Source organism: Musca vetustissima, unplaced genomic scaffold, assembly GCF_032173495.1.
Source record: "Musca vetustissima isolate MV318-11 ecotype Yass unplaced genomic scaffold, APGP_CSIRO_Mvet_v1 utg31086, whole genome shotgun sequence".
In the NCBI taxonomy this organism is placed as follows: Eukaryota; Metazoa; Arthropoda; class Insecta; order Diptera; family Muscidae; genus Musca; species Musca vetustissima.
This window is the reverse complement of record NW_026882799.1, coordinates 367,318-387,766: the sequence shown is the minus strand read 5'-3', so window position 1 is coordinate 387,766 and position 20,449 is coordinate 367,318. Positions and strand designations below refer to the sequence as shown.

Genomic DNA, 20,449 nt, shown 5'->3' with positions numbered 1-20,449 from the left:
AATTGTAACTATAACAATAATAATGGTTCTAATGCTCGAGATGTGACCTCCTCTCCCCACCCATGTCAATTGTGTGATGATAAATTTAATACAGCACTTGCTCTGCGCAAACATCGCACCCTGATGCACAACAATCAATGCACAATGCCATTTACTTGTAATATTTGTAAACGTGGCTTCCGTCTTCGTAATGCCCTGCAACGTCACATGGAAACCCATGATGCCGAAGGACGTCCCTATGAGTGTAATATATGTCAGGTGCGTTTTCCACGACCATCACAGCTGACACTGCATCGTTTGACGGTGCATAAATTTGACAAGCACTATACATGTCGGGAGTGCAATAAGCAATTTGGTACGGAGAGTGCTCTCAAGGCCCATGAAAAGGTGGCGCATGAAGGTATGTTTTGAAATTTGGATTTTAAAAAAATGAAGATTTTTGAAATTCATTTTTTTCTTTTTCATTTTAGCAAATTTCATGCCTTTGCCCTTCGCCTGTGTTTATCTGGAGGCACCGAAACCACTAAAAGCGAAAATTGGTAAAAATTAAAATGGCAGTTATGCAACGTGAAGGAAGAAAGGTCTTTTAAGGTTATTCATCGAATATAATCAAAAGAAAACCAACATTGATTACAACAAACTCACAAGGTGCTACTCGGTAAACAGCCTGGAATAATTGTACAACAATTTTTAATAAGTGCATCTATTTTTTACAATTGTTCTTAATATCTTATTATTTTGCGCCTAATGCAACATCTGATTGATTACCAAAGCTTTTCAAACTGCAAATATGCATTATATACTATTACTGAATGCTATGAAAACATTTGATTAACGGCATGGCAGACAGGGAGAGAGAGAGCAAGTTAATGTTTGTTTTTATATCTACTGTGTTTTTTCTCAATATTCCACACAATGGTTTTATTATAATTATAAATATGGATTGTTCTTTATTCTTTGTATTTGTGCTCATTATTGTCATTAAATAACATTACCTTCTCCATTAGTATCAATCCGTTAATAATTAATTTTCACAGATATCAGCTTTTGCATATATACTTTAGTTTACACAGCACAAGGTTTAGCTCAGTAACCTATTACAATTAGAATGGAGCGAAGAAAAAACAAATGGAAATACGTGAAATTGCAAATAATTTGGTGTTTTTTTTTTGACAAATTTCAGCCTATTCATCGAAAATAATCAAAAGAGTTAAAAGAAAACCCACATTGATTACAACAAACTCACAAGGCGTTACTCGGTAAATAGGCTGGAACTCAATTGAATACGCTTTAGGAAGATTAAAAAGAAAACCCATGAAACATCACCACCACATCATTTAGGAAGATTAGAAAGAAAACCCAAGAAATCTGCACCGGGAATTTTAACGACCTCAAAGTTTTAATATGCTCTTTTTCAGAACCTGCAATTTTTTCTGTTAATTTCATTGTTTTAGATTTAATTATTTAAAAAGTTTTATCAGTTATTGAGTACGAGAACAGACCCATAGTTTCCCATTATCATTTGAAAGAAATATGCAAACAAAGGGCTGAAACTTGTCACTTGCCAAGGCCAAAATTTTCAATGACCTTTTTCATAACATATAAACTTATTTTTAACTACAATAAGTAAAAACTTGTTTGTTACTATAAGAGAAATATGTATGCTTAAGTTCTTATAAAACATTTAATTTCAATCTTAAATTACGTTTACATTTTACCGGATTTCGTTAACCCAGTGGGTTTCAATTGTCAATTTCATTGTATACATGTCAAATAAATGCACATAGAATGGGTTAACCATAACAGATATTTCACATAAATCCCCATAGAGGAGGTTAACCCGTCAACATGTTCTAATGTAAATGTCGTTTTCTGATATTATGCCATAATTTCAAAAAAAAAAAAAAAAATAAGGTACGTTCGTTTTTGTTTTATATATTTTGTTATGTTATAAAGCCCAAAACACTGTAAGAAATTAAAAAAATAAAACATTTTGAGACAATGTAGAAACTGGACCACAAATCAGCTGATGTCACATCTGACCACAAATCAGCTGATGGTACTTGCAGACCTTTACTATGTAAATTTGTCCAGCAGGAATGTCAAATCTGTTCTCCCTCTCTCAAATCACTTTCTTTTGCTGATTTTTGAGTAAACATTTGTACAAATTATAAAGTAAAGTGTTTGGCTATCAATTGCATTTTCATAAGTGAATCCTATAAATTCTGTATATATTATTTTATTCTAAAAATTGTCATAGTTAAAAAATATCGTATGGACTTTTTTATTATTATAACGAACTGATTTTTTTTATAAATTTCAAGATTTATTACCCACAAATATTTAGTCCTAATTCACATTAGGCAATATCCTGTTTCCTATTTTTTTTTTTCAATCTATCGCAGAGGCTAAAAGGCTGAGACAAGACCTTATTATTGGAATTTAGAAACCAGAGTCTACTAGAAATATAAGTTTTCAAAAAAATGTATTCTAAATAAATATAAAAAGCTCCTAAGCTAATTTCATTGAAAACATTTTGAAAATTATTATGCAAAAAAATTAAAATATACTAAGCGATATTTTTTTATATTAAATTTTCATCAGCAGTATTCGATAGCTGAATATTGTAAAGTTATTTGTGTGCGGTGTCTAATCCCAAGGAGGAAGCCCTCTTATCAATTAAAACGACAAAGTGCTTAATTTTCAAATATTATTGAGTTATATGTTCGTACCATCGAACTCCAATATGAGGGAAAACCAGAATACGTATATTCTCCCTTTAACAAGGTCTAAAAATTTATTTTTTTTTTTATTTTCGACTACCCACATGATATTTACCAAAACTACAAAACAGCTAATATTTTAAAAAAATATTTGTTGAAAAATATTTTTTATAATGTATTAGTATTTTTATTTTAATTATAAACTATAAATGGACACTATATCTTTATATTGTATTAAAAAAACAACTATGGATAATTTTAAGCAGATCGAAAAAATACAAATACCACTAAAATATTATAAAAATTTAATTTCAATAATTTCTGTAACACATAAAACAACAAATACATGTGTATAAGTTTTATATACAAACAACAAACCATAGAGAGCACAAAATACATAGATATCTACAAAAATATATGCATACATATATTTTCCCCAAGTATGTTATACACCCACTAATAAAATATATTAATTTAAGTTATTATAATTTGAAATACAAAAACCAAAAACTAGTATTTAACAAATATTTACAACCACAAAAAAAAACAGAAATTGTGAGAATTATAATCAAAATGTAAGTGAAAACAAATAAAATCCAAAATATATATTTTTAAGGTAACCTTAAATATTTACACACAATAAAATAAAATCCAAAAATTTGTACGTAGTATATAGTATATAAAAATAAGTGATATTAAACAATACATACACACACATATTTTAATAGACACTATACAATAAGTTACAATAATAATTATAAGTAGTTTTTAACATACATTTAAGTAGTTAAATAAAAAAAAGATTATTTATAATTTTGTAAGGACAAATATATGATAAAAAATGAAGATATTCAATAATTAGTTCTAAACATGTTCATTAAGTCTGAATTTTATAAAAATATATCATTATAGAAAAGCAAATATGAAATTTATAAGAAATTTCTTGAAGGCAAATAAAACTGTATTTGATAAGAAAAAAATTGTAATAAAGTTAATAATTTATGAATATTTGAAATAATTTGATTTTTTTATTGGGCAATAAGGGTATGGGCAAATAATGCATTTTAGGGATATACCAAGGTAAATAAACTAAAAACATTCCAAACTACCCAGATTTCATTAAATAAACCGTAAAAAATATAAATTATTTTGTACTTACATATGATATGTTGGCCTACAGGTATGTCATATCCAATGATGATAGCTCAATCCCTTCGGAAATGTGTTTCAGATTATATTGGCACAAATATTTATTTTATTTTAATTTGCTGAAAAAACCCTTCTCAAAATGTTAAACTGTCAACAATTATTAAGGACCCCAAAATGCAATTGCCATCCTAAAATATAAAAATATTAATAAAATGTGTAGAAGCATATGTTTTATTATTAGTATGTTCCCGTACTGCAAGAATCTACTCGATTTTACTATTTTCTTCGATATCGTAAAGGAAAATTCGTTATCGTAGTAAAAATTAGTAGATTCTTGCAGTACGGGAACAGACCATATTAAATATTTATAAACGTGGGGGTATTATTTATACTTACATGTGATATGACGATTTATTGTTTCGAAACTTTCAATAATTGCACAACAATATAGATGAGCTTATTATACATCTATTTTTTACAATTTTCTTAATATCTAACCATTTTGCGCCAAAGGCAACATCTGACTGATTACCAAAGCTTTTCAAACTGGAAACATGCATTATATACCAATACTGAAAACTATGAAAACATTTGATTAACGACATGGCAGACAAGGAGAGAGTGAACAAGCTAATGTTCGTTTTTATACTTACTGCGTTTATTCTCAATATTCCACACAATGGTTTTATAATAATTATAAATATGGATTGTTTTTTATTCATTCTATTTATGCTAATTGTCTGGTTTTTGTCATTAAATAACACTGCCTTCTGCATACGTATCAATCCGTTAATCATTCCTTTTCACAGATATCAGCTTTTGCATATACATATATTACAGTTTACATAGCATTAGGTTTATCTCAGTAATCTATTACAACTAGAATGGAGCGAAGAAAAAACAATTGGAAATACGTGAATTTTGGTGTTTTTCGGACAATTTTAGTGTTTGTAATCGGTAATTTTATTAATTGTGAAATAAAAAAATGTTAAAATGTGAGAAAAGTACGAGACAACGACAAGTGAGTAAATATATCCTTCATTAATTATAAATGTAGTGTATACTCCAATTGATCTTTGCACATAACGAAAAAAATTATGTTGGGGCAGGATTGAATTTGCATGCCATGATCGAGAATGACTAGAAAAATTGGACACCATTGGGTGGAGTGTATATAAAAATTGGTCATTTCGTCTGCTAAACCTCGAAATATTCACGTTATATATCATGATATGTTCTTGATCAGAATAAAATTCTATGTCGATTTAGTCATGTCTGTCTGTCTGTTGAAATCACAATAGAGCCGCAATATTTATGATATAGTTTTGGAAATTTTCACATATATAACTACTACTCGTAGAATGTTTGGTATTGAAAATGGAATATTTTGGTAATTTAGTATTTATTCCATCAACCTTATGGGTAATGTGTCGTCGAAATATTGTTTTCTTTGGACCACAATTTGTAGTCGATTTACAAATGACCGTCCGTTCGTCTGGTCGACTGTTGCGCACGGTAACTCTCGAAGGGAGAATTTCTTGCATAATCTGCAACAACATAATAGTTATTCTAAATTTAGATCAATTTCGAAAATGGAGGATATCCAATCCCATCTGATTTGAACTTAATTTTTGAAGAAACTAATATTTCAACCATGGCTGTATAATGTTGAAGGATGGGACTTATCGGCCCACTTCTAGGATCTCCCCCAACTTTATGAAGTACGTCATCTAATTGAAACCATTTCTGGTCTTCTATGAGAAAACCTTTCAGGTCATTATGAGCAGACACATTTCATTCAGTACTTCTATGAAAAGGCTCCCTAGTATCTCTATGAATACATGCTACTACATCTCTGTGGAAACTCACATAAGGAGACGTTTCTAGTCTTCTATGAGATCTACTAGGATTCATATTTGATTTTCAACTAATAAAAGTTTCTGGTCCTCAACAAGAAGACCATTCAGACCTATTAAAATATTTAATCGTTTTCTATTCCGGTCTTCAATTAGGTCTTAGATCGAATCATAGCATAACGTAATTATATTAATTTACCCAGAATGACATAAAAAAATAATTTCCCCTCTATCAATGTAATGCACTTTATGGCCCTATTATTATTTGTTGTTTTCCAAAAATAATGGCATCCTTTAACACGTTCAATATTTGTAATTCGTTTATTTATTCTTTGCAAGTCTTCGAGAATAACATTCATATTTTTTTTCAAATGCTGTACAAGTTTTACATCATTGTAGAAAATAGAAATTGTTGAAATTAAACTTAAGCTTTAAAGCAGTATCAAAAAACACACATAGAAACACGTACATATATACTTATTGCAACAGAAATGGAACTATTATTTGTGAGTGAATAAAGACATCATCATTATCTCTAGGCAGACATTTGGTATACAAAAAAATAGGCACAACTAATCATAATACCAATCGAGGAATAATAAAGATAATGACATAACCAAAAGGAAGAATAAAGACCAAACGCGTAGGCCAGCATTGCGTTGTATGGCTTGTTTGATTTGTTCATTGGCATCTTTGACATTTTCTGTGCTACCAATGACAGCATTGATGATGCGTTCAATATTGTGTTGTTGTAAGGTGACCTAATGTTAAACAAAAAAATTTAATAATTTTACTAGGAAGCATATTGATATGATGCACATTACCTTTTCTGTAAATATATCCTGTAATGTTGCAATATCGACCACATTCTTCTCAATGGCCTCCACCTCTTCCGATAAGCCCTGCAATTCATGATACAATTGCAGATTTTCCTCCTCAAACATTTGTATATCTTCTGGGCTAAGACTTTTGGCAGCATCTTCAACATTTTGTTCCGACTTTTGTATGTCCTCATCTAAGGCCACTTGGGCTTTAGTATCAGCCGAAAATGAGCTGTTGCTTAAATTGGAATTATCGTGGGATTTATTGCCAGACGAAGAGGATGTAGGTACAGTTATATCATCCTCATCAAGATCCCAGCCATCGCCACCACCACTAACAACATCTGTGTCCGAAATTTGCTCTGTTCTTCCCGTCGTCGTCGTCGTATCCCATTGTAAATCTTTACTCGAGGTAGATGAAACGGTTGAGGTTTTCCTTGACCTTTGTTCACCAGCCGGCCGAACTGGTATTTTCTTTTTGTCCGATGCCAATTTCAAGAGACGATATGTTTCCAGTTCATGCTGGACGCGATATTTCTTCTGTTCCAAATAGATTTGTTGCACAGACTTCAAATAGGCTGTCAGCAAATCCAGCACTGCCTCCATGTGTTCCTTCTGTTGCGGTTTTCGTTTTGCCTTTTTCCAATCGTTACGCATTTGCCCTAAATACTGTGTATAGAATGTTACAAATTTCTCCGATTCCCTATCGATTAAATCTCTCTGTTCATCCGTCATCTGGACGGCACTTTTCAGATGTTGTCCTATACGCATATAGGCTGAACGATTCTCGATTAGAACATTACGTAGTGTTGTGATTTTATTGCACACATCCTTGGCCTGTTTGGAGAATTCATCCCGCTGACCATTGACATTTGTTGTGGCCTTTTGTGGCAGTATTCTCTTGTGGGCTTCCAATTCACCTTTACGTTGTAGCTTGACGGTCATGACACCGGCCTTAAATAGGTGTGTTATATCCATTGCTATGGGAATTTAAAGAGAATTATCGGCGTGTCTTGGGTATGGATTCTAAAGGAGTGCTTTTTGTTAAACACAACTCCCTTTTTTAAACAAAAATATAACTTAAGGCAAATATAAATTAACTACATTTACTCTAGCAGATTAGGTTTTGTTGACACATCACTAATTCTTGATTTCTGCTGTTTCGCCATGAACATGTTAAAATTTTCTATTCACTAAATGGAAATGGTCAGAAATAGAGACAAATTGTTCTCTGTTTATTAAACCATATATTTATTTTTGGCTTTACGGGAGATTAATTATAAAGTATGGTTTTATCATTACTCTTTCCCTATTTATTCCATTAATATACATATGGAATATACCGTGTGCTATTTCGGACTTTAATACACATGTATGATATTAAGTTGAACTAGTCCGGTTTGTTCCTTTTGATTCATTTCGTTCATGCAAACATATGTCAACGTCCCAGCTGTACGTTAAATAAAACAGTGTTGTAAAGTGACGTTATGTGTAGAACAGTCAATTTGAAATAAACGCAAAGCCATGTTAAAGAATTGCTGTTAAATAATTAACTATTTAAGGCCAGAATAATAAGAAATTGATACCTAATATGTAAACTACCATTAAAAATTTGAAACCGGAGTTATAAAAAATGTATTCCAAAGTTGTAGTTGTTGTATACGCATGAAAGAATTTTTATTGTGTCCAAATAATTTTTAGAAATCCATTTTTTATTATTGTTTACTTTTTCGCGAAGTAATTCTTTGTAGAAGATGAACATGTTAAAACAAAAACCATCTGCTAAAACAGCTGTCGGGTCTTCCAAAAAAAATCCATCCGATCTTCTATAAGAATGATCTTCTCTAACAAGACGAATATATAAAATGCAGGCTGGGGTAGGTACAAGTACAAATGTCTAAAACTCAAATGTCCATCGACTCTTCTTGGCAAAGAATAAGATGTGTTTGGAAAAACTTGGAACTTCTCTTTTTCGCAAACATAAAGCATAATCGTTAGAAGTTTTATTTAAGGGAACCCCCCCCATTCTCGATTTTATTTTTTCAAGATTTTCAATGGGCTGGTAAATCAATACCAATGCTTGTTAAGGAAGATCTTCACCGATTGGCTTCATCCTAGTTCATACGAGAGCTATACACTCCCAGAGAAACGTCGCAAAATTTGGAACCGATTGGATTATTAGTTTTTAGAATCGTGCCCGCCATTCGCAAAAAAATGTTTTAGAAAAACGCGTTTAAAGTTTGAGAAGCCCTCAATTGCCGTCACTTGATGCTGACACAATATATAAAATATATCTTCAACAGTTCTTGAGATTTTCACTTGAAATATGGTAGAGACATTCTTTAATTAGTGTAGATTCGAATTATATCAACAAAAATTTTGACCCCGAGAATGGGGGGGTCCATTTAACTGATTAGGCTTTCAGACTTAATATAGTAATGGTCCCCTAAAGCCGAACAAATTCTTCCGATTGACACAAAATTTGGTAGAGAAAGCCGACATGAGACTAGAATGTAATTTATCAAGTTCGATTTAAAAGGGTTACAATTTAGATATAGATCAGATATAACTTCGCCGGATTTGAAGGTAAATGATACAGCAAGGAAGCAAATCGAGACTATATTTCAATTGATATAATTAGGCTCCTAATGATATCAACGTACATATCTTATACCACCTTTATGGCCATTAAAAATATCCCAATGTATCCCTAGAAAAAATAACAATAATTTTTGTCAAAAACTTTTTTTATTTTTGCTTTTATTTTTTGTGTAGTTTTATTAAACCGTTATATTTTTCTTGTTGTTGTTTTTATTACATTATATGTGTTTTTGTTTTCAACTTCTGTATATATTTTAATTTCATCAACTATAAGCTAATTATATAGATAATTGTTGTTGTTTTTTTAATATTTTGAAAATGTATTAAATTGTAAAATTTTTATATTTTCGATTTTAAATATTAATTAAAAAAAATTAAACAATGTTTTATTGGCAAACAAAAGTGCAAATATTTTTGTTGTAAGTCCATTTTGTTGTATAATTTACCATATTAAATATTAAAAAAATTATAATAATAAATTAATTAGGATTCCTTATGAAGGGGGTGGGGTGGTGGATGATGAAAGGTGGTAAAAACAAAAATTTGCCAAAACTCATATTAATTAAAAAGAAGAAACTAGTATTTTATATATTGTCTGTCCCTAAACTATACATAGATCATATATTTATATATAATTATTAATATTTTTCCATTAGATTTTATTTTGAAAGATTTTTTTTTTATTTCAAAACACATAGCCAGCAATTCGTTCAACTTTTTGTGGAATAATATATTATTCACAATCCCCATCAAGACTCCTTTTAGTTTCGTTTGACATAGCTGAAGATGAGGTTTTGCAGGCAAACTATTTCATTAGGTTTTAGTTTTGTTGTTACATGTTTTCGGGATTTTTTTCTATTGTAGCCTTCGTTTTTTCTTTTTAATCTTTCATTTCAATTAAAAAATGTTTCTCTGTTGATTTTCATATTTTTTTTTACAAAATAATAGCTGTATGTATATATATGATTTTTTTTTTTGTTTTTATTTTTATTAGTTTTCTTTTTAATGTTATAAAATAGTTTCTTTTCAAATATAAATAATAGGTTATAAATTGCATATTTTTTAATAATATATTTTTTTACATTTTATTGTATTTTGAAAATATTTTCAGTTTTGGTAATAGTAATATAATAATTTTTTAACTTAGTTTTTATTTAATTAATTGCATTATTATAATGTCAAAAAATACAAGCAATAAATTAACACATGTTTTTTTCAATATTTATATTGGATTTTTTTTTTTGGTAAAATGAAAAATAATAATTATTTTTTTGTATTAATTTTTGTGTTGTGTTTAAAAAAAGAAATAATGAAAATGTTTCATAAGAAAATTGATTTTTCTTCAGTTGAGCTTTTTTTTTAAAAAAATTTGAATTTAGGTATTTTTTTTATGAAATTGGCCTGGGATCTCAGAGAATATTGCCCGACGTATATATGAGAACATCTTGATGGTATTTTATGAACGTCTTCTATGAAAAGTCCCTTCCATTTTTTTTTATTAGAATACCTTCTAGCTTTTTTATGATTAGACACATCGGTCTTTTGTGAGTAGAAATGTTCTGGTCTTTTTTGAGACGACATTTCTCATAAATTCAAAAATTCCTAGGAGGTTAGAAGTAACTTGCCATTAATATAAGTTATTTTTATACAATTTTCAAGAAGTTGGAACATTTTTTCTTTGAGAAAAAATTTGAGAAACCGTTTTTGACGTTCCAGTTTTAATTTGTATTTGATTTTTAACTGATGACATTTCTTTACATTCTCAAATCGTTACCTCCTTTAGACACAAAAAAATTGTTCGCCAACTCTCAAAATGACGAATTTTTTCTCAGGCCGGAATTTTTATTTTCGCTGGAACTCAGCCTTTTGTTGTTGCTTTTTTTGGCGGAACATTTCTATGCCCTATGTGGAATCTTAAAATGTTTAGGACTACTTCATATGGTTGTGTTTCCCATGACAGGATGACATGTTTCTGCAAACTCATGTTATCTCCCGCCAGGGAAAATCCACATCTTTAAAATTTAAATTTTTTGTCTTTGACTGACAATTTTGACAGAGTTCATCTGGCATAGACTCACACTCCACTTTTATTGTTGGCCGAATGAGACTCATGTAAAATGTTTTGCTATTGCAGAAGATGATGAAGAGATGGTATCACCCCATAGTCCTAAAGAGTTTGTAACCTTTCCCGATTTTTGTTGTTGTAGCAACCCAACTGTTGTTTACCCAATATTCTGAGGTGTGACAATCGTGGGCTGAGTAAATCTGCAGACGTTTCGGATCGGGGTTGCCATTTTTGTCAAGGTTCACATTGGACTTAAGTCCACTTAAGGGTGGATCTTCGTGCGATTACAGTTTCCACATCATTACAATTATAATTTTCTTCAGGCTGAATCAAAAATATTGTAAATATTAATTTGTTTATTTCATTTCTGCATTTTCCATTGGAATCTAGTGTGGAATCAAATTTCTTTACTATTCTTCTTATATTTTATAAAATTATCATTCAATTTAGAAAATACATTCGGCTAAGTCTTTACAATTTTTATTTAATCGCTTTGCTAACCGGGTTCTGATCTTTACTGGAACAATTTATATTTAGTATGGAACATTATTGTTCTCACAACACACCATAAGGAAGACACCGGCAAACAAGTTCCTTTAGAGTTCCATATGTTATAAATTTTGTCTCTTGATTCCTATGGCAATCATGTTTACAACTCTACTGAAGCATTTCACTGTCTATTATTGGACAATGAGCTCGTTGTAAAACATTCCAAGGTTTTGTTATTATTTTTGCTTTTGCGCATATGTTGTGGCTTAGAAATTATCCCAAATGCTAAAATATTTTAAATTCATTCGGTGAACTTCCTTCAATTTGGAATTCTCCATAGTACATTGTATGGTTCTAGCCTTTACATCTTTTTATGGATTTCTTCAGTTTTTCATATAATCCTTTTTTTTCTTTTTTTTTAAAAAAAAAATTACGACTTCTATGCTGCATTAAAGTTATTCACACTCATGGTTTGGCCTTTAATCTGGATCACCTCTTATTTTAATGCCTTAACATGATCTCTTAATTGCTTTATATTTTCAGCCTGCATAAATAGGTTCCAAACAAAATTGAGAATTAATATTTAGATTGATAATTTGACATTCTCACCCAAATTCTCATAGCCATATTTACATTTGATTATAACATGCCTTGTGGTGTATTCCCATTTCATAATTTGTATACCTCTCGGCTTTTTCAACACTCTGCTGCTGTAAAGTGTTGCACATCTTCTCATTCCACAAGGCCAATTTCATTCATTTTCTTGTAATACCAATTTCTGTATTTCTTCTTGAATTTTTTTTTTTCAATATTTTCCATGGTTTTTTTTCGTTCTGTTATTTAAATTATGTTGCTTCTCATTATACACCGTAATGTTCGTGTGTGTGTGTGTGTTTATGTATAGAATTCTAAATCTAAAAAAGGGAAAAAATAAACAAACTATTTCATCAGATTTTTTGTTTTGTTGTTGTATTGTTTCTTTTTTTGTTTTTAATCCAAATCAACACTATCCATTCTTTCAAAGCCAAATATATTGTCGGAAGTAGGATTTGAACGTTGTTGTTGTTGCTGCTGTTGTTGACTAGAAGCACTGCTGGCACTATTGCTGCTGCTGCTGGTACCTGGTTGACCATCCTGATGATTACGATATTGATGAGACGATGACGCCGTACCACTTTGCTGCTGATGTATGGGACATGTTGAAGAATTTCCCGCAGCAGTAGATGTTGCTGTTGATGACGCCGATGTACTCTGGTGCTGATCCTCAACAACATCCATATGGACATCATTATCTTCTTCTTCCTCCCCGTTCAATGATTTGCGGCAAATAGGACATGTACCATGCAATTTCAACCATGGCACAATACATTCCTCATGATAGACATGTGAACAGGGTAGCTTTCGTACCATTTCTTGTATTTTGAAATCTTCCCAACACACCGAACATTGCAGTTTCCGTTCAATCTCCTCTGGGGTTATTTCAACTTTGGGTATTTCATCGATTTTATCCTTGGCCAATGGTGGCGGACCTGATGTTTCCATTTGATTTAATAGCTGGGTAACTATGGTATCTAAACCTTCACGACCCCAAGCATAATCACCCAAATTTCCCATAAATAAAAATTGTGAATTATCGAAGGGATTCATTTCACCGTCAGCACCACCACCGCCACCACCCACCGATATCGATTGCAGGAAATCAAGCAAAACATTATCCAGACCCAAACTTTGGGGACGTACACGGCCACCACCAGTTGTCACCGAGGGTCCCAGCGATACAATTCCCCTAGGTGGTCTTGACAAGGCTCCAGGATTGATGTTAATTTCCAAGTTGGGTCCATTACGTGAGGCCAATAAATTGGCAATTTGTCCTCGTAACGCCTCTAACTGCAGTTCGTCATTGTTAAAGCCAGCATTGTTACTTCCACTACTGCCGCTACCACCACCGCCGCCGCCGGCATTGGAGGGTGCAGCATTTGCAGCAGCTGGTGGTAGTTCTTCAACAAAGCCTCCCGAACATATGGGACATGTGTAATCGGTGTTGGAAATATTGATTTCCTCGTCACATTTATGACAATAGAAACGAGGTTGTACCGGTGGTCTTTCTTCTACCACAGCTTCGGCCATAGCTTTGTTCTTCTCCAAACAGCTAAATCACAATCTGCAGTTTTATTATTTCACACCACAAACAAAGGGCGCCGGTGTTGGCTTGATTTGCAAATTATTTTTCCCACACCTGTCCGGGGGTCGTTTTCTCTTTCGTGTTTCGTTTGTTTTATTTCTGTGTTGTTCTTCCTTCAATTGAATTGATTTGTTTGTTGAATGTGCCCTTCCCTTTTGTTGGATGGCTGACTGGCTGCAGGCTGGTTGACTGTTGGTGTGTGTTCTCTGCTGCGTTCACTTCTTGTTGATGAGGAAGATTAAAATTAGTTCTTTTTTATTTCAATATTCAATTGTAGTTGTTTGTTGTAATATTTGTTTTTGTTGTTACCCTTTCGACTGACAACGACGACGTTGTTGTTGGTGTTGCTGTGGTATTGCTATTATATCGCTTTACTTCTAACAATTGAAACCACACACTCACTCACTGGCTGACTGACTGACTGTTTCTATAGTTTCATTTTCACAACTTGTCTGATTTTCGTTTCGTGTGTCGCCCCTCACAAATTGCACCTTCTTTTCTATTTGTCAATTTATAATCTATTTTTTTTTTATTTTGTCACGTCAGGCTTCGTGTTATTAAACGAATATATTTCGTGGCTATTTTTTTAATGTTTTTAACAGTTGTTTTTTGGCCAATGTCGGTAATTATTTTTCCGATTTATTTAATTCCTTTGATTTTTTGCAATGATAGTAGGCAGAGCGAGAGCGACAGGAGAGCGAACAATGCAAATCACCAAGAACGAAGAACATTTTGACATTCTTGTCAAAGAGCGAACAGCGTGTCAGTGTAGTTAGTAAAACGTAACGTAACGTAACGTACGTTTGATGTAAACATCTGCGATTTGCAAATTTTGGTAAAGGAATACATTTTTGCATCATATTTTGGAAAGATCAGCTGTTACTTTTGTATTCAAAGAAAAATCACATTGTTTTGGGATAAATGATGCGATATTTATGTTATTTTAAAAATGACGACATGCCATTAAAAATGAAAAACAATATTAGCCAAATGGCCACCACGAGCACGCTTACTGGGACCATATACTTTTCATAAAATGTAGCATAATGGCAAAGTGGTTGTCTTCTATCCTCAGTAGAATCGCGAATTCCATAATTGAAGTCTTGACATAAGGCTGTTGTCTCACCCAAATAGAGAAAGAACAAACAACATGTAGACCCAAACGTTGTTGACCTACACGGCCACCACCAGTTGTCACCGAGGTTCCCAGCGATACAATTCCCCTAAGTGGTCTTGACAAGGCTCCAAGATTGATGTTAATTTCCAAATTGGGATCATTACGGGACGGCAATAAATTAGCAATTAGTAGCCATATCGCCTCCAATTCTTGTCTCGGTTCCCTGAAATAGTTAAATGATGTTATTTTTGAACATGTGTCTACTATTTGTTTGTAGATGGAATCGGATGTTGCATATTGGAAATGGAAAATAATGGATGGTTATTGGTTTATGTGTGGAGTGACGGGAATAATGGGAAGGGTTGTGTAGCGGTAAGACATTAGGTTGGAAGCTGCAAAAAATTCGCCACTTCTATTGGTCTCAGTCACAGAGCAATAGGACAAAGATCTGTGGGCAGGACTGGACATACAAATAAATGACCTATATCATGTGGGCCCTCGCTTGATACACATATAAGATGACTGACTACGATGACCGAAGTTGCTCTAAGATGGTTCTGGTTCTTCTGGGCAGGGTCTTCTCAGCTTCGGCTACCGTTGAAAGTTGACATTTAAGGACACGATTTGGTTCATGCTCTTTGACAGTTTGCTGGAATATTTTAGTGTGAACAGTTTTCAGCGAGGCATCTTGTGACAATCCGTCGATGTCGGATGCAATGACTTCCTGAATGTCATTGCTGTATCCCTTGATGTCCTTCCACTTATCGTTGTTGTTGTAGCAGCCCTATTGCTTTTACACAATGGGCCGAGGTGACAGACGTTGACCTAGTATAACTCGGGTCGTTTCGCATCGTAGACCCCTCTGTCATGGAAACGTCCAATTGTCGTTGTAGTCACTGCTGTTATCACCGCAGCCGACACTGGGGGTCGTTGAAAATGAAAGCATTTTTGAAAGTGAAAGCGAACGAAGTTGATCTTCATATATTTTTGTGAAATTATTATACACACAAATGTCTTGTTCTTCCTTAAGCGAGAACCTTTTATAAACTTTGTTTTACTGTTTTATGACAAATAACTAGCAATTGTTAAAAGCGAAGTGATTATTTTTTGTAATTCTGGTCCGTTTAATTTCGAGATTATTAGGTTCTTAATAATCCCACAAAAACTGTGCTGATGGATTGAAACGACATTTAAACTTCATATACATTAGAACTGTTTACCGGGTTAACCTACTTTATAAGGATTTATTTAACATATATGCAAATGAATTGACAATTGAAAATCCCTGGGTTAACGAAATCCGGTTAAATGTAAACGTACCATTAAATTATAACTTTTAGGAGTGTTAACCTTCTTTATGAGGATTTATTTAATAAGTGTTCAAAGGAATTGGCAACTAAAACCCACTGGATTAACTAAATCTAGTGCAATGTGAACGTACTATTATTCGTTTTCAAACTACAGTGGGCTTTAGTAATAATTTTATTTTATATGTGGACTTTTGGATCAATACATTTTTGGTTATCCGAAGTCAAGATGATTTTTCTATGGAATTTCGGTTCATTTTGATGCATTTCATGGACTACAGCAGCAGCATTTTCAGTGTTTTTTTGAGCGATGTGCACGGTTTATATTTTTCACTGAAGCACACATTTGATTATAGGCCATTTAACAGACATTTGATCCTTGAAACATTAAATTATAAAAAAAAGTATGCGCTATTTGAACGCCTAGTACTTTCCTTGCAAAATACTCAAGTCACCCCCAAACGATATGGCATCTCGTCTCTGACTGTCAGTGTTGTTCAACAAAAGTAGTTTGCAAGCTGTCAAATCATTTTCGGCTGCACAGCAACCCTAACGAAACAAAAAGTCATCGTCTTTGGAACAACCGCTGCGGCATTTGTTTTGCAAAAAAATTATTGCAAATCATTTCGAAATTTTAACAAAAAGTTTGCATTTTCTTTAATAAATCCATAACAAAATGTCTATATTGGCATATAATGGCGGTTGTGTTGTAGCAATGCGCGGCAAGGATTGTGTTGCCATTGCCACGGATCGTCGTTTCGGTGTCCAGGCCCAAACCATTGAGACCGACTTCGAAAAGGTGTTCCAATTTAATCCACGAATGTTTGTCGGTCTAGTTGGCCTGCAGACTGATATCCTCACAGTGCGTGACAGGCTAATGTTCCGTAAGAATTTGTATGAAACCCGCGAAAATCGTGAAATGCAACCAGCACGTTTTGCTGCTATGCTTTCGAGTTTCCTGTACGAACATCGTTTTGGACCGTATTTCATTGAACCGGTTATTGCTGGCTTGGATCCAAAGACAATGGAACCGTTCATCTGTAATATGGATCTGATTGGTTGTCCAAATGTTCCCGATGATTTTGTTGTGGCTGGTACATGTGGTGAACAGCTGTACGGTATGTGTGAAACACTGTGGAAACCCGATTTGGAACCCAATCAATTGTTCGAAGTTATATCACAGGCAATGATAAATGCCTTTGATCGTGATGCCATCAGCGGTTGGGGTGCCACCGTCTATATTATTGAGAAAGACAAGATTACCGTGAAGACATTGAAGACTCGTATGGATTAGGAGGAAGAAGTGGTCTATGGAAATTTGCGAAAGATTGGAGAGTTGGTATTGTCCCAAACCACCTCATTTCGCATTCTATATATAATTTTGTAATTAATACTTATTTTTGTATAAGCAAAGGTCTTGGATTGTCCATTCGAAATGTGAGCGAAACTAAAAAATAATAATAAATTTTTGTTTTAAACAAAAACTTTTTGAAAAGTGATTGTAATTTTAATTAAAAAGGTTTTGTAAAAAGATACATTTTTTTATTTGTAACACTTTGCAGAAGACCGCTTCGGAGTCATGCATCTACTGGATTTCGAAGACGTCAAATATTGGCTGTCAAATCTTTTGGTTAACTCGAAACATTGGACCGATTGTTGTGCGAAGGGGACCGAGTTTAGCTCTTATTGATCAGAAAAATTTATGGAATTCCATTTTTTGATTAAGGTCCTAAATTTCCAATTAATTTTCCCCTTTTAAACTTCCTTTTTTTAAAGGTCTTTGCCATTTTTCCATTTTTGGTTAAGGTCCTAAATTTCCAATTAATTTCCTCCTTATAAACATCATTTTTTAAAGGTCTCAGCCCAATTATAGAATCTCAATTTCTTCCATCCGAAATTTATGATATTCCGCATACTAGCCAGTACGAAATGTTAATGTGTGGGTCATGCTTCTCTTTTAGTATAATTTCAGTATTTCAAGGATTCTACACGGTTGACATTCCTGTCTTGGTCTTGAATTGGCAAAATAACAAAATAATCCGCTTATAAAATTCCGGCCAATTGTTTTAGTATTTACAATATTTTTGACAACTTTTATAGACGATTTTTGGTATAGCCTACCATTCCTTCATATTTGTTGGTCCATGTCAATGGTAAACTTCTTTCCACAACAGACAGGACTCACTTTTGGTATGAAACCCAATAACCTTTCGACAAAATTTACGAAAGTTACAAAATAAAACTGATACAAATATGTATGTATAAATTTATTATTTTTTTGTCAATCATAATTAAATAAATATATTTTTTTCTTTTTTTCACAATTTACACAATCATAGAAATTACATCAATTTTGTTTTCTTCTTAAAATTCTATACTTTTAATAGCCATTGCAATGGCTGCCTCTTTTGTTTTGGCTCCACCAATAAAACCGGTGTGATGTACAAACACTAAATCCTCAATACCGACCAATTTTGATAGTTCTTCATCACGTAGACCTCTCCATGGTTCGGGTAGAAATTTGCGACCCAAAAAGCTATCCGGATTCAAAGGTACACCAGCTACACGCCAACTTCCAGTTGTATCAACAAAAACAATCAGTTTTGGTACACCCTCTACGTCGTATTCCTTTTCCAATTCTACCAAATGTTGCTTCCATGGACAGAATCGTGGCAATAATAAAATTTCTCCAGTCTTGTAGACAGTTTTAGCTGTCACCAAAGCTTCACGTACATATTCACGAGCCTTTATCCATGATCCACCAATGGCCAAAACATTATCCACAAATTCTTTGCCAGCGTATGCCATAGCTTCGTGGAAACGTTCATCGACATTGACATCAGTGCCTTCTTCTTCCCATGAGGGATTGAAACGACCCACACGACCTGATAGGCCAGTGGAGATTTTATACAATGGTTCAATGCCTTCCGGGCACATTGGTACACCATTATCGATGGCATCAATTTCGCTAATAAAATTACGATAGATTTGTACAAATGTCAGTTGTAAATTTTTGGGACTTAATGAAATGTCGGCATGCTTTTTAAGAATCTCATCAATAACACGTTCTCCATAATAGCAATACACCAAGCCAGCACTACTTAACCTGTGGGACACACAAAACATTAATTTTGGAATGGTAAAGAAAAAAGAAACAGTTTTTTACTCCCCCTACCTTATTTTATTAAACTGCTCTTCAAATTCAGGTCTCAGTGAACCCAATGTATGCTGAAATGATTTCTGATGATGATCATACCATTTCTTTTCATGATCAAACTCACCGCCCACATCCACAATAATATCACATTTCTCCTGTAGTTCGGCATCGTTGCGCGAACGAAAGATTTTGACATCTTGATATTCGGGCAATTGTTTTAACATAAAACAGGCAAGCACTTCGTCACAATGAAATGTCCCACTATGTGTTCCAATACATTTTGGCCCAGCAGCAGAATCGGTGCACAGACGTTTGGGACATGTGGCAGCAGGTGATGTTGACATGTTGATTTGCAGTAAAAACTTAGGTTGAAGTACTAAATAACAGAGGGGGAAATTTTGGTTATTTTCAGTTATAATTGCACAAGAAAATCCTTTTGCTTACACGTTGATGGCGATGGTCTGATGCTATTGTTGTTAACTAATGTCACTCTAAAGAGCGGCAAAATACATCTGGCTAAACTTCCCATTTTGATGTGTTGATGCTTACCTGTGCGACATTCAATGGGTGCTACTGTAATATCAGCGCATTTCTTGTGGCATAATTGTTTGTTAGAGAGGGTATTATGGATTTTGACAATTTTTTTTTATTATTTTTAATTTTGTGTTTTCGTAATTTGTATAAAAAACCTATTTAAAGGAAAAAATATCAGCAATGTGAAATTAGTTAAAATGTCAAATGGCAATTCTTAAAAATGAACACAACAAGCAATTAGATTTTACATTGTACTGGATATATTAAATCCAGTAGATCTAAATTATCAATTTCATTACATATATGTCTAATAAATCCTCATAGAGGAGGAGGTTAATCCAGTAAAAAGTTCTAATAGTACGTTTACATTTAACCGGATTTCGTTAACCAAGTGGGTTTCAATTGTCAATTACTTTCATATATGTCAAATAAATCTTTATAAAGTAGG

At 33.0% G+C, this 20,449-nt stretch overlaps 4 protein-coding genes across 4 annotated transcripts; 1 reads left to right on the top strand and 3 right to left on the bottom strand.

Annotated features, from left to right (window-relative positions):
* Nucleotides 1–6,300: 6,300 nt before the first annotated feature.
* LOC133329500 (syntaxin-18) lies at nucleotides 6,301–7,527 on the bottom strand. Its single transcript, XM_061537973.1, has 2 exons — nucleotides 6,553–7,527; nucleotides 6,301–6,489 (listed from the first exon to the last, which is right to left on the bottom strand). The coding sequence occupies exons 1-2, from the start codon at nucleotides 7,525–7,527 to the stop codon at nucleotides 6,301–6,303; spliced, it is 1,164 nt and encodes a 387-aa protein (XP_061393957.1).
* A 5,167-nt stretch (nucleotides 7,528–12,694) lies between these two features.
* Nucleotides 12,695–13,834, bottom strand: LOC133329499 (E3 ubiquitin-protein ligase Iruka). The gene has a single exon (XM_061537972.1). The coding sequence runs from the start codon at nucleotides 13,829–13,831 to the stop codon at nucleotides 12,695–12,697; it is 1,137 nt and encodes a 378-aa protein (XP_061393956.1). The 5' UTR covers nucleotides 13,832–13,834.
* A 3,135-nt stretch (nucleotides 13,835–16,969) lies between these two features.
* LOC133329502 (proteasome subunit beta type-3) lies at nucleotides 16,970–17,606 on the top strand. The gene has a single exon (XM_061537975.1). The coding sequence runs from the start codon at nucleotides 16,987–16,989 to the stop codon at nucleotides 17,602–17,604; it is 618 nt and encodes a 205-aa protein (XP_061393959.1). The 5' UTR covers nucleotides 16,970–16,986; the 3' UTR covers nucleotides 17,605–17,606.
* A 1,063-nt stretch (nucleotides 17,607–18,669) lies between these two features.
* LOC133329498 (MYG1 protein) lies at nucleotides 18,670–19,811 on the bottom strand. The gene is made up of 2 exons (XM_061537971.1): nucleotides 19,486–19,811; nucleotides 18,670–19,416 (listed from the first exon to the last, which is right to left on the bottom strand). The coding sequence occupies exons 1-2, from the start codon at nucleotides 19,809–19,811 to the stop codon at nucleotides 18,675–18,677; spliced, it is 1,068 nt and encodes a 355-aa protein (XP_061393955.1). The 3' UTR covers nucleotides 18,670–18,674.
* Nucleotides 19,812–20,449: the final 638 nt, after the last annotated feature.

Coding starts and splice junctions, on each gene's coding strand:
- LOC133329499 (XM_061537972.1), bottom strand. CDS start 13,831: ATGGCCGAAGCTGTGGTAGAAGAAAGACCACCGGTACAACCTCGTTTC.
- LOC133329502 (XM_061537975.1), top strand. CDS start 16,987: ATGTCTATATTGGCATATAATGGCGGTTGTGTTGTAGCAATGCGCGGC.
- LOC133329500 (XM_061537973.1), bottom strand. CDS start 7,527: ATGGATATAACACACCTATTTAAGGCCGGTGTCATGACCGTCAAGCTA. Junction 6,490..6,552: donor AGGATATATTTACAGAAAAG/GTAATGTGCATC, acceptor GTTTAACATTAG/GTCACCTTACAACAACACAA.
- LOC133329498 (XM_061537971.1), bottom strand. CDS start 19,811: ATGTCAACATCACCTGCTGCCACATGTCCCAAACGTCTGTGCACCGAT. Junction 19,417..19,485: donor GAGCAGTTTAATAAAATAAG/GTAGGGGGAGTA, acceptor TGTGTCCCACAG/GTTAAGTAGTGCTGGCTTGG.